This window comes from Trematomus bernacchii, unplaced genomic scaffold (genome assembly GCF_902827165.1).
Source record: "Trematomus bernacchii unplaced genomic scaffold, fTreBer1.1, whole genome shotgun sequence".
In the NCBI taxonomy this organism is placed as follows: domain Eukaryota; kingdom Metazoa; phylum Chordata; class Actinopteri; order Perciformes; family Nototheniidae; genus Trematomus; species Trematomus bernacchii.
In genome coordinates, this window is record NW_022987689.1 from 12,497,760 (window position 1) to 12,515,929 (window position 18,170).

The 18,170-nt window shown below is 39.4% G+C and overlaps 1 protein-coding gene and 1 pseudogene across 1 annotated transcript; both read right to left on the reverse strand.

Moving 5' to 3' along the window:
* Positions 1–1,706: 1,706 nt before the first annotated feature.
* Positions 1,707–8,693, reverse strand: LOC117488340 (annotated as a pseudogene).
* A 2,845-nt stretch (positions 8,694–11,538) lies between these two features.
* LOC117488339 (solute carrier family 22 member 13-like) lies at positions 11,539–17,681 on the reverse strand. Its single transcript, XM_034137170.1, has 10 exons — positions 17,307–17,681; positions 17,097–17,200; positions 16,752–16,906; positions 15,974–16,142; positions 15,766–15,886; positions 14,999–15,093; positions 13,301–13,515; positions 12,192–12,300; positions 11,811–12,017; positions 11,539–11,705 (listed from the first exon to the last, which is right to left on the reverse strand). Exons 1-10 carry the CDS (start codon positions 17,679–17,681, stop codon positions 11,648–11,650), a joined length of 1,608 nt encoding a protein of 535 aa, XP_033993061.1. The 3' UTR covers positions 11,539–11,647.
* Between the last annotated feature and the right edge of the window lie 489 nt (positions 17,682–18,170).

Below are 18,170 nucleotides of genomic sequence, written 5' to 3' on the forward strand. Positions count from 1 at the left end.
TAAAGTTAGTAAAGTAGTATAAATTGATTGGAAAATGTCTGTATGCACTCAAGAAAGTCAAACTGTAAATATTCTAAAATGAAATGCTGTGTTCTGAATGTATCTTTAAATGATTCATCCGTAATAAAATTCCCCAACTCCAAGGGTGTTTGGTTTGTTGACCTCTTGAAGCTTAATTAAATGTAACAGCATGTCATATAGTTCATAATAAACTCCATGGCAACATTTCTTTTATGAGGCTTTAAAAGCAGTAATTCTTTGCATTTTGGAAAATATGCTTGCATTCTAGCAGTTAGTTGGCACTCCAAACGGTGGTGTTTGTGCTGTCAAAGTAAATGGACCAATCATAGTATTTTTGTATAAGTTTCCATAAGCTAAACTTAAAGTGGACCTATCATGCTATATTTAAATGATATATTGTAGGGCCATACCTATATAAGGTATATTTATACGTTTCTGTTTTCAAAATACAAAACAGATCACGCATTTTAGCCATGCCTCATTTCGCTCTACAGTATGTGCTGTTTGCTGTCTACGGGTCTGATTCTGCTGACCACGCCCCCCTGCAGGAGAGGTGAGCCGTGCTCTGATCAGCTGCTGGGCTGTCAGAAGAGGGGGAGAAAAAGAGATCTCCGTCCTCCGTGTTTTATTATATAGAGTCGTTATTCATTTGTTTTAAAGCTCAATAAATAACAAAGAAGACCTTTGACCGGCACTTTTCTAATTTTGTCCGGAAGATTTAAACTTTAACGGACATCTTGACCGGCGAAAGAAAACCTAACTGAAACTCTGCCGCACGGTCCCCTCGTTCCTTGGAAGAGGCGGAGAGGTGGGTGTTTGTCATCTGCTGGTGGACTAACCGGAGAGAATTACAGTGCTTGCCTCGACGGGGAGGGATTGCATTGAATTAAAGCAGCGGGAGCAAACGCTTGCCTCGGGGAGGGAGAAAAAAAGCCACAGCGGAGAATAAACAGAAGGGTAACCATGGTAACTATGGGCGGGAAGTCTTCTTCGCTGCTTTTGTGGCAGACTACAGCGCCACTTACAGGCCTGGCATATGTACTACAGCGTCTCCAGCGCTTTCGAGCGGCAATGGCCGGCCGTGGCCCAACCCCACATTCCCCTGATAGGTGGAGAGTTGGCCCAATAGCCGTAGCGCCACTTCTGTGACGACATAGAAGTGTTCAAATCTGGATCAGTCTGTATCAGATCCGTTGCAGCCCCTTTTTTAGAGATTTGGGTATGGAGGAAAATAGAGAGGGTTGTGTTTTCTGACACTTGGTGAGTTCCCTGGAACACCGGGGACACATGTTCATGCATATGCATATATTGCATCACTTTTTCTAGATTATTCTTGGCAGGATATACACTATATCTTTAACCTATTAATTTCCTTCAAATAACAAGGAAAAAAGGATATTGTATTTATTTTTGTACAATTGTCACTCACACACCACAAACAATATGTTTTTTAATCTGTCATTTTAATGAGAAGGCACTGTGACGTTTAATAAAAGATGATTGTGATGTTTGATCTTATGATCAAATGTGTAAAATACCGTAGAAATTAATGTAACCTTTTACAATGTTTATATGTAAGGTTTAGACTCCAAATAGAAAATAATCATGTTCTAAATACCCCCGTAGAGATGTGGGTACGGAGGAAAAGAGAGAGGGTTTTATTTTCTGACACTTTGTGAGTTCCCTGACACACCGGGGACACATATTTATGTATAAAAGACATCAAAAAGTGCATTTTGCATGATAGGAGACCTTTAATGTCGGTTATATGATTTTGTGTAAGCTAAAACAGCTTAGAAACAATGTACATTAATATTTAGCCTAACTGCACTTGTTAGGCATTGAATCGATGGCAAGATGTACATTCTAAAACAAACAAACATTTGGGGGACATATGTTTCTGTGAAATCATTGGTGTAACTAATGTGTTTGAATTGAAACACAAAGACATCGTAAAGCTTATGAATGAATTATTTGATGTACTGAGTGAAACATATGTGAAAGATAAAGAAACAAGCATTAGCCTTTGATTTTCCAAATAAATTGTATTCTTTTGAGCCCTAAAACATCTTGAACTGTCTCTAAAGAGTTAATCAAATGAGGTTTAAGCTCACAAAGGTTAACCAACACCACTAAATACTTTAAATAAATGAACAATCATTCAGTCCTCGCAGCTTAATTTAAAGGGTTTTCAACAAAGGCAACATGTTTCAATGATTGCAAAAAGTTACTTCATGACCTGATAGTACCTTTTTGTCAAACAACAGGACAGATTGACCTTTTTAAGAAATGACAGCTCTTTCAATATTTCAATATCACAATACATTTTTCCAGTTACATCTTGAAATGAATATGTTTTCATACCATCCCTTGACTAGTAAGTAATGAGAGGTTTAGTTTTTAGAGAAAATGTGTTATGCTTTTAAAGAGCGCACATCTTGGTTGATTCTTGATTGAGACTGGAAGATGTTCTTCTGGAAGTAACATTTCTGAAAGAAGCAGGACAGATATAGATGCATGACTATGAGTTATTCGCGGTAAAATTAGGAAACGTAACAGATATCAACTTGTCTAATACCGATGGAACATATTACCTGTTGTTCTCGACCTCATCGGCTGACTCAGGAAGTTCTTTATTCCTGGTCTCAGGGAGCAGGAAGCCGAGCGCTCCAGCGACCAGCGTAAAGCTGCCAAAGACAGCAGGGGGTATGGACCAGTGGAACACGACCAACATGTTGAGCAGTGGAGACATCACCCCTCCTGCTCTTGCTGACATGCCCCCTAAAGCTGTTGCTGTTTGTCTGAAAGAGGGGTGGGAGTTATAACAGTAATATACTTCCCAATCAAACAAACAGATCACTTGATTTCCATCAGGTTCACAAAGTTATTATTCCATATTTACCTGTTTCTTTACCCTGGTCTAGAAAGTTTGCACACAAAAACAAAAGGCTAAATATAAACTTTGAACACCTACCTAACAGATGTTGGAAACAACTCCTGCAAATAAACGGTACATACAGCAGCAGCCCAGATCATAAAGAAACGAGATGCGACAGCTAAAGATGTAACAGCAATGGCATATCCTGCAAACATAAACAAAAAACGGTTAAAGACAGATAATAAGGACAAACAGTATGATACCGTCATTTGGCTAACTAAACAAATTGGTTTACCTTGAGGAACAGCCAGGATAAACATGCTGGATAGTCCTCCAATCACAAATGTTGATACGAGTGAAATTCTTCGCCCAAAAACCTCCATTAGCCACATGGAGAGTATATTAGCTGCCACTTCAAAGGCACCAAACATGAGCTGTGTCAAGAAGACGTTGAAGCCAATGTTTCCCATGTCGAAGTACAGCGAGAACAAGGTTAGGTTCAATGAAAAACTTAAAAACAAGAAGAAAACAGATGTCATGCATTATTAAACATTCATAACACGCACATTCATTTTTTAACAGTTGCTTCTTCATTCAAGATTAAAGATTTGTTCAGCAGCATTAATAGAGTAGTGCAGTGATGACGGATTTTTGTTGGTTGACAAAAAGCAATGACATTTTACGTTGGATTTTGTGACATGGCAGAAAATAAGATCTGTGGTAAACGAATGTTCATATTACTTACACTTTTCGTTCAGCAAGATAATCTCCACATATTAACACCACTTTTATGCTTTTTGAAGTGTAACTGCAATCACTAGAAGTAAAAAGCTAACGTTATAAACAAACTACATAGCAGTCGAATGTCTGTAACACCACTGCTAAGCTTAAAGATCTACTATCATGCTATTTTTAGGCATATATTATGTGTATCAAATATATACAAATATATAAAAATCATATCTATGATGTGTTATGCTCAAAATACCAAACAGATCATGCATTTTAGACATCCCTCATATCCTTCATCCCTGTTAGAGATTAGAATGGCTGATTCTCTGCTGGCCCCGCCCCCTTTTGAGCATGCAGGCACACTGTGAGTTCTGTGGCGAGCTGTCTGCTCTACCCAGATACAGCTAAATGATGCCGTGATTAAACGCCACATCATGTTCCAAACAACTTCAAGGATTATTTCTGAAACAGTATGGAGCTCAAATGTTTATTTTCTTGCGGGTTTACTACAGGGTGAGTTCCTTTTTTTATTTCTTGCTTTTTCTACACATACTCTCTCCAGTACAGGTTAGCTCTGAGTGTTATCGATGCTTGCTAATGTAAACAAAGACCATATTACGCCCAAAACACGTCGCGCATTGTTTCTGATAGCAACGTTTCTGATAGGGCCGTGGGTGTAAAGCCAGCCCACATTTCCGATATTACGTCATATCGGACGCAAATCTGGATCAGCTCCGTTGTTCCCCCGTTTTTAGAGATGTGGGTACGGAGGAAAAGAGAGAGGGTTGTATTTTCTGCCACTTTGTGAGTTCCCTGACACACTGGGGACACATATTTATGTATAAAAGACATCAAAAAGTGCATTTTGCATGATAGGACACCTTTAAGGCGGACTCATTTGTCTCTTGTGAGCAATGACCATTTGTATGACTCATAGAACCTTTGGATGTACATGAGTTGGAAAAATACTATTACTATTTTATGTTGCACAAATAAACATGAATATCTCTGATGCTTGTGTTAACCACAGATCTTATTTCAGGCATCTAACCAAACACACACTAAAAAACCATTGATTTCGAGATAAGGGAACTAAAATATTGGTAAAATGCGAACTCATTTCTGGGTTTTAGGACTGCACCACTCCATTTAAATTGTAATATTTATATTTATATTTTAACATTAACAATTCCAATAATGTCCAATGTAATTTATTTTATTGGAAAATCACATAAATATTAGGTTATAGCCGTTTTTGTTTTCTTTTCAGTTATAATAAAGAACTGTCATAATTTGAATATTTAGTATTTGGTCCATTGAAGACTTTATAAGTACATAGTAAATAAATAAAAGATTAAATGAAATTTGAACTTACCATCCCCATGCTACAATGAAGAAATATCTGGTCAGTTGAGGTGATCTGAAAATAGTTTTGATGCCTCCTTTGTTCTCACGGTCTTTTATTGCAATCTGTGGCAGAAATATTATTTACGTAACTCTGAAACTGTTACCTACACACAAGCTATTTACATTTAAATATCAGGTCATTCATATTTCACTGAAAACAGGTCTGCTAAAAGCTACATTTTGGCAATAGGTATTTCGGTATTATTCTTTTGTTATAAGAAAAATATTATGACTTTCAAAGACTAATTTGTATTAATATTAATAATATGAATAAGTAAATGATTAAATATTGTAATTAATAAGAAAGGAATTTAATAATGAATAATATCAAATAAATCAATCAATATAAAGTAAAAAGTAGGAACTACATTTCATTAATTGGCATGAATAAACAATGAACTGTTAGCTCATTTAATTTGTACTTAAAGTGTATGTCTTTATGTGTGAAATAGGAAAATTATCATTTACATTAATAATATTGCATTAGAATTGCAGACTCCTTAATTTTCAATACCTTTTCCAACAGAGAGTCTGAAACAGTGCGTTTGTTGATGGCTGCTGCCTTGATAATCAGCTGTTTAGCCTCCTCTGTCCTTCCTCTGCTTAACAACCACCTGGCTGACTCTGGTATAAACCTCAAAGAAACAAGGAAAGTGCCAGCTCAAATTGTGTATAGTATACAAATAAAACAATGAAAGGTTATAAGAAGGGTAAATGCTCACCATATGTAGATAACAACGACTGCAAAGTTAGCTGCTGTAATAAGTTGAGCCAGTCTCCAGTGACGTATGGCGTAGATTACACCAGCCAGGACGCACTGTCCCATTGCAGCAAAAAGCTGAGCCACACATGCTCCCCATGATCTTTTTGATGCCCCAATCCACTCAGTTGCTGCAATTAGGAAAATAAATAATTGTCATACTACCATTTAAAAAGGCCCATCCTGTTAAACAACAGCAGTAAAACAGTTAAAGTTTTGAATGCTTAGAACTTCTGGCAATGCAATGTTCATCTGGCTGAAAACACAACCTGACATTAATACGAGACCCCTTTGAATATGCAGCCGATGGCTACATTGATTTGAAGCTAGCAAAATTCTGCATAAAGCCACACTTAATAGGTAAAAAGTCAGACTAATAGTCCATGTAGAAAAAAGTGACAGTATTGTCCTTGTGGGTTGCAGTGTTGGTTACAAGTAAGTCATTATACTATTTTTTGTACATACAATGTAACCCCACAAACGTATGCAACCTACATTGTCAATGGTAATGCTAATGCTCTGTTACTGATGTAAGCCGGACATGCTAACGCTGATAGCTTCACAGAAGACAAACCATGTTAATTCCTGTAACTTTTGTGTTTGAAGGTAGGCTTATAAAATTCTTCGGTAATATATATACAGTAATACAGTTGGTATTTCGTCCTTATCCTAAATATGTATGAACTCAGTAGGCTATACATACACAGCACAGTACAGTTGACTCGATATCCTCCATATCCAACTCCAATAAAGAACTGGCACACTAAATACAAGTAAACATTGGGGCAAAGTGCTGAGGCTCCAACAAATATCAACAACATAACTGCTGAAATTTGAGTTGCTCGTTTGCGTCCAAACCTGCAAAAGAAAAAGATGAATATGAGGATAGAAAATAAATCCTCTTTATGTAATGAACAGTCAGCACAAATGCATATTAGAACTGAGCACTAATATTTTTGTATTATCATAGAGCAGAAATACAATGCTTTACTGTATGAAATACTTACGATTCAGCAAAAGGTCCAAATATGAGGCAACCAAAAATAAGGCCGGCCATGAACACTGCTTGTATCAATTTCATCAAGTTTGCTCTGTCACAAACTAGATCAAACTGTTACAAATAAATACATAAATGTTTTTAGATTAAATGTCTCATGAAGTTAATTTGTTATTTCCGCTTTAAAGGTCACCTATTATGCAAAATGCACTTTTTGATGTCTTTTATACATAAATAAGTGTCAGAAAATACAACCCTCTCCTTAACTCTTTACCCATATCTATAAAAACGGGGTTACAACGGAGCTGATCCTGATTTGCTGCGGTCTTGACGTCATTACTAAAATGTGGGCAGGCTTTACATTGAACTCCTGGCAACGTTCCACCCACGGCCCTATCGTCCCCATATACAGTCGCTAGCTGAATCCCCTCCCGCAGCTGTGTGTCTGTGTATTCAGCAGGATGTCTAAGAGAGGGACTTGTTGTTATATATAAAATACATACAATGGCACTGTTCTAGCGGTAAACACTGAAGAAAGAACATGTCAAGCTATGTGCTGTATCAGAAACAATGTGCGACGTGTTTTGGAAGTAATATGGTCCGCGTTTACGTTAGCAAGCATCGCTAACACTACAGCTAACGCTGTACTGGAGAAAATATGTGTAAAGAAGCCGGATATAAAAAGTACTTTCCTTGCGGTAAACCCGCGAGAGAGAAAACGTTTTGAGCTCCATACTGTTTCAGAAATAATGCTTGATGTTGTCAATGTGATGTTGAACATAATAAGGGGTTTTCATCACGGCAGCGTTTAGCTGAGTTTCTGCCGGTAGACAGCCTTCTCTTCACAGAGCTCACCGCTTGCATGAGGGCGCTCCAAAGGGGCGTGGCCAGCAGCAGCTCGGTTACATTTAAAGGCCCGGACACACCAGCCCGATTTTGGGAGTCAGAGGCCGTCAGAGGCCGTCAGAGGCAGTCGGGCATTCGCGGCGCCCTACTCAGGTTTGTGTGTCCCGCACCGTCGTCTCTTTACAGCACCTTTTCACACCTCCCGACGCCTCCCGCGGCCGATTCTACATGTTGAATCGGCCGCGGGAGGTCAGAGAAAGTCGGCCCAAGCAATCACTCTGATTGGCTGTTCACACTACCGCTGCCTGCTGGTAAGGACAGTTATTGCCACTCGTCGACTGAAGTATTTGCGGTGTGTTCGTAGGCGGGCGGCGTAGCGGGCGGTGTAGCCGACGCAGCCGACGCAGGCGACGAAGCTGACGTAAAAGTCGGGACGCCTTCGGTACGCGTTCTTTGGTCTCAGGTGGGTGTGTAGCGGCCTTAAAGGGCCAGACCCAGAATCAGCACTTCTGTAACAGGGCTCAAATAGAGGGGTATGAGGCATGGCTACAATCGGTGATCTGTTTGGTATTTTGAGCAAAACACTTTAGAGACATGTTTGTATAGATATGGCCCTATAATATATTGTTCAAATATAGCATAATAGGTGAGCTTTAATACATGTATTAGTTACTTACATCAGTGACTATGGTTGCTTCGTACAGCGTGTTGGAGTACACCCATCCATTCTGGCACCCTGTGGTCTCATTGAGTCCGTACTCCATGATGGCACCAACAGACCAGTTCACAGGGACAAACATCAGACACTTGCTGAAGGTCCCATCATCCTCTCGGGGCAGAGTCAGGTTCAGCTGCTCATCTGTGGTCAGGTTAGAGTCTGCCCGAAGGATCCAGTCTGTGTTACAGTGTCTATCTGGATCTGACTCAATAAATACAAAGCTTGCCATGATAAAAGATTGCAGAAGATTTGGAAAGCAAAGTGCAATCAAAGTGAGCTGCTGGAATAAACCAAATTCTCCAATGCTCTTTAAGATTTCTCCAAAATCGGCCATGTTGATGACCTTTCTAGTTCTCAGGGTGCGACTGCAGGACAGTTCCCCTTAATAAGAGATGAGCCTCTTTGTGTTTGTTCAAAAGTACTGCACACAAGATTCTAAAAACATCCATTAATGTTTAACTAGACAAAGTATATTCAAGCACACAGCACACAGCACACTGCCCCCCATATTGTTGCTGTGCCAGCCATAGACCGGGGCCTGCACATATCTCCTTTCAAGATCTCCTTTCTAAAAGCCTTTTCATTTAACGAGATGCTGCATCACAATAATGTTTTCATTCTCAATATACACATATACACATACACAAATAAAGGTTTGCAATGAAATGAAATGACACACTCAAGTGTCAAAGATATCCAGTAATTTCCCAACTATTGCAAAGAAGGCCAACATTAAACAAGATTAGATGTTCCACATGGCCAAACAGTCAGTTTACATTTCACAATCAACTCTAAAAACTAAAACTAACTTATTCCACGCTTAAACTGAGAGGGAAGTTCCACCTGTTATTTTGGTTTTCCCTAATGCACAGAATATCTAGTGTGACCAGATGATGATGGGTAAAGCTTGTGTCTTGGGAGTTCTGGGGGTTCTGGGGGTTCTTGTGGCCTCCAGTCCATTATATTTTATTGGGCAGAGTGGTGAAGTCCATAGGGACTTGGCTTGGGGACCGGAAGGTCCAGGTGCTACCGAGGTGCTACCAAGGTGTCCCTGAGCGCTACACTGCGCCGTACTTAATGGCAGCCTAATGCTCCTAACACTGGGATGGGTAAAATGCAGAATGTAAATGTCCCCTCTGTGGGACGATTAAGGGTATATTATATAATAAATATTCAGTGCAATTTTTTTTTAGCAATACTCAAAGTTGCATTCTTCTCTTGCAAGGAGAGGACGGTAATTGCTTGTAAGAGTTTCCAGAAGTCCCCAACACCACATACACGGCAGATAGTTCAAGTTAGTGCTTGTACTCTTAGTGCAGGTTTTCCCTCCCTGCACCTCACTATCCGCAGTAATATTTGAGATGTTTTGGCTTGAATTTCACCAGGTCCTGAGACAACACACTCAATGTCATCATGGAGGGTTTAACTTTCCTTGTTGCTTATCAATTTGTGGTGCTACTGTACAGAGCAACATGAATTCTGGTTTAGTCTTATCTGGAAAAACAGGACAAAATTTGGTATTTGGGAAAATTCAGGACAGTTCCAATTTTTGCATCTTTGATCCCCCTCAGGATATCCCTCGCCCCCAACCAAACTAACAGTGCCATTTGGAAAAAATCTTAAGTTGCTATTAAGCTACAGACAAGCTTTGCTTCAAGCTGTTTTTAACTAAAGATAAGCTAGCCAATCATGAAGCTAAACTGTGGCTACAGTGAATTTGAGCCTCGTAAAAGATTAAACATTACAGCGTTGTTTTATTGGATTGCAATGTGTAACTCATAAACGTACTTAAATCTAAGTATCCCATGAAAATGTTTGATGAAACCTTGCATGGCAAAGTGTCATTAAAGTTTATTTTATAGGTCTATGTTTAACTGACCTATATTGTAGGGTACTGAGTTTCTGAGGTAGGCTACACATTTTGTATCAATTTTGTTTTTCCCCTTATGGCAGAAGGAGTTGAGCCTGAGACACAAAAAAAGAACTGATGTCACGAAAAAAACGGCAAAAAAGTGGCAAACTTCGGGGCAAAGCGGTGAAGCTCATATGCAAGTGCTCATGCGGAGAATAGAGCACAGAACTTAAACTCTCTGCCGTGTATGTGGTGTTGGGGACTTCTGGAAAATCTTGCAAGCAATTACCGTCCTCATCTAGCAGCTCACTGTGTGGTTTAAACAGTCTGTCCACGAAGGTCAAAGTTCAAAAGTATTAGAGAAGTGTTTATATTAACTTGTCTGTGAGGTCGGAAAATTAAGGTCTTCCACATAACTTAGATGGGTAGAATCTTAGATAGGTGAAGTTTGTGCAAGGTTACCGTTAAACTCACCATGATAGACTAACTATCGGTAAAATAATATACTAACTGACGTCAATGCAATGTTCAAAATGATGGCCTGTAAGGGGAATTAACCTCACAACAAAGGTGTGTGTATCTTAAAAATATAATGTCACATTTTACAATGGTTCCAGAGATAACGTTCATGTAGGTATTACGATATGATTTGTTGAACTGGAGTATATATTGAGGCTACAGCGTAAAGCTATCGTCACGTAGCAGCCACAAACCCAAATTATATTTCTTAATATTACTAAAACATGCATTTATCACACTCAAGAAACCGAATGATTGTAATCAGCTGTAGGTTGAAACGTTAACATGTCATGTTAGCTCGCTAGCTGCGCAAAGCAGAACTGTTGGGCCTAGCTTGTCAGCCTTAGCTTCCTCGAGAGCCATGAACTTGTTGGCAGCCAAGACCACCTGTGTCTGTATAGATGATCAGTCTGTCAAGCCAAACACTCAAGACTTTTGCTGTGGCAGGGCTGAAAAAGGACCAAAAAGCAAAAACGACTGCAAAAGCTTTGTGTTTGAAAATGCAATTGTCGACTTGAGGTTCCTCAGTCATCTGCTCAGCAAACAGAACGGGGACTTTGAGTCGGAGACCATCAAAGAACTATGCAAATTCATGAGAGACAACATTCGTACCACCCTGTGCCATCCCTGCAGACACCCAGCAGAACAATACAACAACAACAATAACGTAAATTGCCATTATCAGGATAATAGTGTTTTAAAATCATGAAATCATGATATAGAAGTGAGAAATAGAGCAATGTTATTAAAATGCAGGAATTATGGATGAAAGAACAGAGTCACAATGTTGTTATTTTTAGTTATTCTTTATGCAGGGGAACCTTTTGATTAATGATAACTTTTTTATGTCTGATGAAAGGTGTACTTTTTAAAGCAAATTCATTACACTGTTAAAGAATAAACCATCAGACACAGGTCTACATCTTTGTTGATTCTTGATTGAGACTGGAAGATGTTCTTCTGGAAGTAACATTTCTGAAAGAAGCAGGACAGATATAGATGCATGACTATGAGTTATCCGCGGTAAAATTAGGAAACGTAACAGATATCAACTTGTCTAATACCGATGGAACATATTACCTGTTGTTCTCGACCTCATCGGCTGACTCAGGAAGTTCTTTATTCCTGGTCTCAGGGAGCAGGAAGCTGAGCGCTCCAGCGACCAGCGTAAAGCTGCCAAAGACAGCAGGGGGTATGGACCAGTGGAACACGACCAACATGTTGAGCAGTGGAGACATCACCCCTCCTACTCTTGCTGACATGGCCCCTAAAGCTGTTGCTGTTTGTCTGAAAGAGGGGTGGGAGTTATAACAGTAATATACTTCCCAATCAAACAAACAGATCACTTGATTTCCATCAGGTTCACAAAGTCATTTACTTTATATGTACCGGGTTCTGTATCCCAGTCTTGGAAGTTTGCACAAAAAAACAAAAGGCTAAATATAAACTTTGAACACCTACCTAGCAGATGTTGGAAACAACTCCTGCAAATAAACGGTACATACAGCAGCAGCCCAGATCAGAAAGAAACGAGATGCGACAGCTAAAGATGTAACAGCAATGGCATATCCTGCAAACATAAACAAAAAACTGTAAAACAAATATAAAAAGGACATTTGTACCCCATTCCTACCAAACCAGTTACCATTTAGGCTCTGTGCTTGTGCTTTTCTGGTTCCGAACTGGTTCGCCTTCTGGCCCCAGTTGTGTTTCCACCGCCCAGAGCCCGACAGGTGCTGCGTCATGACATCACCGTTTACGCCGCTGATTTTGTTGGCAAAACCGCTTCAAACAACAACAATGGTGGACTGCATCGGTTCGATGCTCGTGTTGCTTTTAATCATCTGAAGCCAGATTAGATTAAATTAGAGTGCAGTGGTTCATTTTTTACCAATGTGGTTCAGTGGAATTTACCGACCGCTGCAGTGATACACTGCTCGTCCACCGGCGTTTAATCTGCCGTTTACTCACGGCAGCGCCTGCTTGAAAGTATACTGTCACACTAGCAACTTCCACAGAGGCATATCCCCCATCCCCATAAGTGAATGTGAATTGTCACTGTTTAGAATCATTATGGCGTCATCAAAGTTTCTCTGGTATTAGATGGGTGATTTTAGCATAGCAAGCAAAGCTAATCTGACGATCTTGTTGCTATCACAAGCCGTTTTCTACAGGCATTTTTCACCAGGCTATTTTTCATTATGATTTTACTTGTGATAGTCTGACATGGCAACCTGTTAAGCCTGATAGCTGCTACAATGAAAATAACAAGAAAACGTATGCCTGCTCTTCCTAATGGAAAATAACATTGCACGTGTTACTCGCCATGAACTGTTATTGCCCAGGTTAATCTCGCCCCAGGCTGAGGTATTCGGTTCTCGGTTCTTGACAGGCAGTCGAGTGGAGCCAGCTAAGAAACGTCTTTTCGGGGCCAAGAGCCAGCCCCGCTGCGGTGGATATAGGAAGAACCAGTTCTTAATTGGGCACTAGCTCCGAACTGGCCTGGGAACGGCTTTGGTGGGAAAGGGGTTGTGATACTGTCATTTGGCTATATAAACCAAATGGTTTACCTTGAGGAACAGACAGTATGAGCATGCTGGATAGTCCTCCCGTCACAAATGTTGATATGAGTGAAATTCTTCGCCCAAAAACCTCCATTAGCCACATGGAGAGTATATTAGCTGCCACTTCAAAAGCACCAAACATGAGCTGTGTCAAGAAGACGTTGAAGCCAATATTTCCCATGTTCATGTACAGGGAGTAGATGGTTAGGTTCAATGAAAAACTTGAAAATAAGAACAAAAACGAAGATGACCTGCATTATTAAACATTCATAAAACATACATACATTTTTAAACAGTTGTTTGCTTATTCAAGATTTGAGATTGGTCATTTATTCTCATTGCCAATGAAGTGATGACGGATTTTTGTAGGTCGGTGCAAAAAGGAAGAATTGCAAGGTGTCCAATTACATTTTTCCATTGGATTTTTTTTACATGGCAGAAAATAAGATCTGTGGTAAGCAAATGTCCATATTACTTACATGTTTTGTTCAGCAAGATAATCTCTACATATCAACACCACTGTTATGCTTTTTGAAGCGTAATAATTCAATCGCTAGAAGTAAAAAGCTAACTTTATAAACAAACTACGTCACAGTCGAATGTCTGTGTGACACCACCGCTAAGCTAAAGGCGGACTCCTGCTGGGCGTAGTCTCTTTTAGGCTGCCTTTACACGGGAACGTTTGCGTTTATGCACAGTATGCGTTTTCAAAAAAGTCTTCCGTTCACACGCATTCGTTTAATTTAACGTGTCTGTTCATACGAGACCGCTGGACACGCTGTAGTACATATGCCGGGCCTGTAACTGGCGCTGTAACTTCCGCCACAAAATACACCAAAAGCAGCGAAGAAGACCCCGGAGCATGGTTGCCATGGTTGCCCTTCTGTTTATGCCCCGCGGTGGATTTTGCAACATGTAGTAGTTCATGTAATTCTCCATGTCCACTTGTTGCTGATGGTTGTGGTAGAGGAGCTGTAGATTTTGCACTAACATCTGTAGCATGGTCAGTAGCTACTGACCATGCTACAGCAGTGAGCAGCAGAGGTGGGAAGAGGCGGGGCTATGGCTTCATCTATCGGGAAATGATCGTATAGAGGCGATTACACGGAGCCGTTTGACCCCCCAGAGCGTTTCGTTTCAAATCTATCCACCTTGGGACCCGTTGTCGTTTGTGGGGTCCGTTTCTATCGTTTTGTTACGGTCTCGTGTAAATGAAAGGGCTATACGCAAGAGAAACTATGCGGATACAACCCGTTTCGTTCTCGTGTAAAGGGGATCTTGTAAGCAATGCCCATTACGGAACCTTTGGATATACATGAGTGAGAAATGTGCCATTGCCATCTTATGTTGCAGAACAAAAGTGAATTTCTCTTAAGCTTGTGTTAACCACAGATCTGTTTTCAGGCATCTAGAACACGTTCAAAAACCATTGACATACATACAATGGAAAGAAACTGGTAAAACTATCTAATTTCTGGGTTTTAGGACTCATTCCTGCACCACTCTATTTATATTTTAACATTATCAATATGCTAAACATTTCTTCTACGATGAAATGACTATAAATAAAAGGTTACAGCCTGATACAAGTGTTCAGTATTATTAAAGAACTGTCATACATTTGAATATCTAGTATTTAGTCCACCTCAGATTTTATTTAGTACTTAGTAAATAAATAAAAGATTAAATGAAACTTTATCTTACCATCCCCATGCTATAATGAAGAAATATCTGGTCAGTTGAGGTGATCTGAAAATAGTTTTGATGCCTCCTTTGTTTTCTGGCTCTTTTATTGCAATCTGTGGCAGAAATATTATTTATGCAACTGTGTTACCTACACACAAGCTGTATACATTTAAATATCTCATTTCACTGAAAACAGGTCTGCTAAATGCTTTACCTACAAATTAGCAATAGGTATTTCGGTATTATTCGTTTGTTATATGAAAAAGATTATGACTTTCAAAGAAAAAATTGTAATAATAATAATAATAAAAAATAGAAACAACATTTCATTTACTGGCAAAGAAAACATGAATAAACAATGAACTATCAAAAGACCACCAGCCCATTGTATGTCTATGTGTGAAAATATTTTTGTCATCGCATTATTGTCACAAACATGCAAGTTGCAGTAACACAACTTTATAGACGTGAAACTTATAATGAAGGTTGACTTTGATGATTGGCATGGTAACACTTGCATGCATGGATTCAGTGTGTAGAAATATTTTCTTTTACAACACAGGTACAGCACTTAATGGATCTTCTACTTTTCCACTGCACTCAGTTATATATATATATATAAACGTCATTTAAGGTTTATGTCTTGTGAGGCCCCTGGTACTTGTTCAAAGAGTCGATGCATTAAGGCGCAATTGAAGACATCTAGTGGTGTATGAGATGTTCACTGAATTTGACATGAATATTATTGCATTAGAATTGCAACCTCTATTTTTTATTTTCAATACCTTTTCCAACAGAGAGTCTGAAACAGTGCGTTTGTTGATGGCTGCTGCCTTGATAATCAGCTGTTTAGCCTCCTCTGTCCTTCCTCTGCTTAACAACCACCTCGCTGACTCTGGTATAAACCTCAAAGAAACAAGGAAAATGCCAGCTCAAATAGTGTATTGTATACAAATAAAACAATGAAAGGTTATACAAAGGGTAAATGCTCACCATATGTAGATAACAACTACTGCAAAGTTAGCTGCTGTAATAAGTTGAGCCAGTCTCCAGTGACGTATGGCGTAGATTACACCAGCCAGGACGCACTGTCCCATTGCAGCAAAAAGCTGAGCCACACATGCTCCCCATGATCTTTTCGATCCCCCAATCCACTCAGTAGCTGCAAAATAGAAACAATTGTTGTATATTGCAGCAGTCAAATATTTGGAGTGTTTTGAATACTTAGAACTTTAACTAAATACCCATAGTTCCTGTTACTGTTGCTAACATTAGCATGATTTGGCTGAAAACACTACCTAGCCTATCATTAAAATGGGAACCCTTTAAATATGCAGTTGATGGCTAAGTTAATTTGAAGCTGAGTAAACAACTTAGCGAAAAGCTACACTTTATCCTGTAGGTTAAAAGTCAGCTTCCATAATCTTTCGTTTGGAAAAAAAGTGACAGTATTGTCCTTGTGTGTTGCAGTGTTGGTTACAAATAATTCCTTTTTTACATACACTTTCACCGCCAAAACCCCAAGGTAATCTACATAGTCAATGGTGTCCTCACTGGCTTTGTTTGCTAATGCTTTGTTCATGCTTTAAGTGGTGGGCTGCTTAGCCGGACATGCTAACGCTAATAGCGTCACAGCAGACCAACCCTATTAAATCCTGTCACTTTTGTGTTTGAAGGTAGGGTTGTGTTATATTTTGGTAATATACCTAAGATTTATAAACAGTTAGTGTTTCGTCCTTATTCTAAATATGTATGAACTCAGTATACATACACAGTACAACACAGTTGATTCGATATCCTCCACTTGCTGCTCCAACAAAGAACTGGCACACTACATACAAGTAAACATTGGGGCAAAGTGCTGCTGCTCCAACAAATATGAACAACAGAACTACTGAAATTTGAGTTGATCGTTTTCGACCAAACCTGCAAGAGAAAAAGATGAAGAAAATTAAACTTTATGGATAGACAGTAGACCCTGTTACTGAACAGTGAATAATTGCCATTTGCAGCATCAATGTATAAAAGGACTTAGCATTAATATGATCACAGTTTGATAATTATTCTTCATATCATAGACCATAAACTCATTTTTTTAACTGTATGAAATACTCACGATTCAGCAAAAGGTCCAAATATGAGGGAACCAAAAATAATGCCAACCATGAACATTGCTTGTATCAATTCCATGAAGTTAGCTCTGTCACAAACTAGATCAAACTGTTAAAAAATAAATACATAAATGTTTCAATTAAATGACTCATAAAGTTAATTTGTTAATTTAATATCATAATTCTGCTTGAATACACTACTATAAGCTACTTACATCAGTGACTATGGTGGCCTCGTACAGCGTGTTGGAGTACACCCATCCATTCTGGCACCCTGTGGTCTCATTGAGTCCGTACTCCCTGATGGCACCAATAGACCAGTTCACAGGGACAAACATCTGACACTTGCTGAAGGTCCCGTCATCCTCTCGGGGCAGAGTCAGGTTCAGCTGCTCATCTGTGGTCAGGTTAGAGTCTGCCCGAAGGATCCAGTCCATGTTACAGTGTCGCTCTGGATCTGACTCAATAAATACAAAGCTTGCCATGACAAAAGAATACAGGAGATTTGGAAGGCAAAGTGCAATCAAAGTGATCTGCTGGAATAAACCAAATTCTCCAATGCTCCTTAAGATTTCTGCAAAATCGGCCATGTTGATGACCTTTCTAGTTCTCAGGGTGCGACTGCAGGACAGTTCCCCTTAATAAGAGATGAGCCTCTTTGTGTTTGTTCAAAAGTACTGCACCACAAGTTTCTAAAAACATCCATTAATGTTTAACTAGACAAAGTATATTCAAGCACACAGCACACAGCACACTGCCCCCCATATTGTTGCTGTGCCAGCCATAGACCGGGGCCTGCACATATCTCCTTTCAAGATCTCCTTTCTAAAAGCCTTTTCATTTAATAACGAGATGCTGCATCACAATAATGTTTTCATTCTCAATATACACATATACACATACACACCACTCAAGTGTCAAAGATATCCAGTAATTTCCCAACTATTGCAAAGAAGGCCAACATTAAACAAGATTAGATGTTCCACATGGCCAAACAGTCAGTTTACATTTCACAATCAACTCTAAAAACTAAAACTAACTTATTCCACGCTTAAACTGAGAGGGAAGTTCCACCTGTT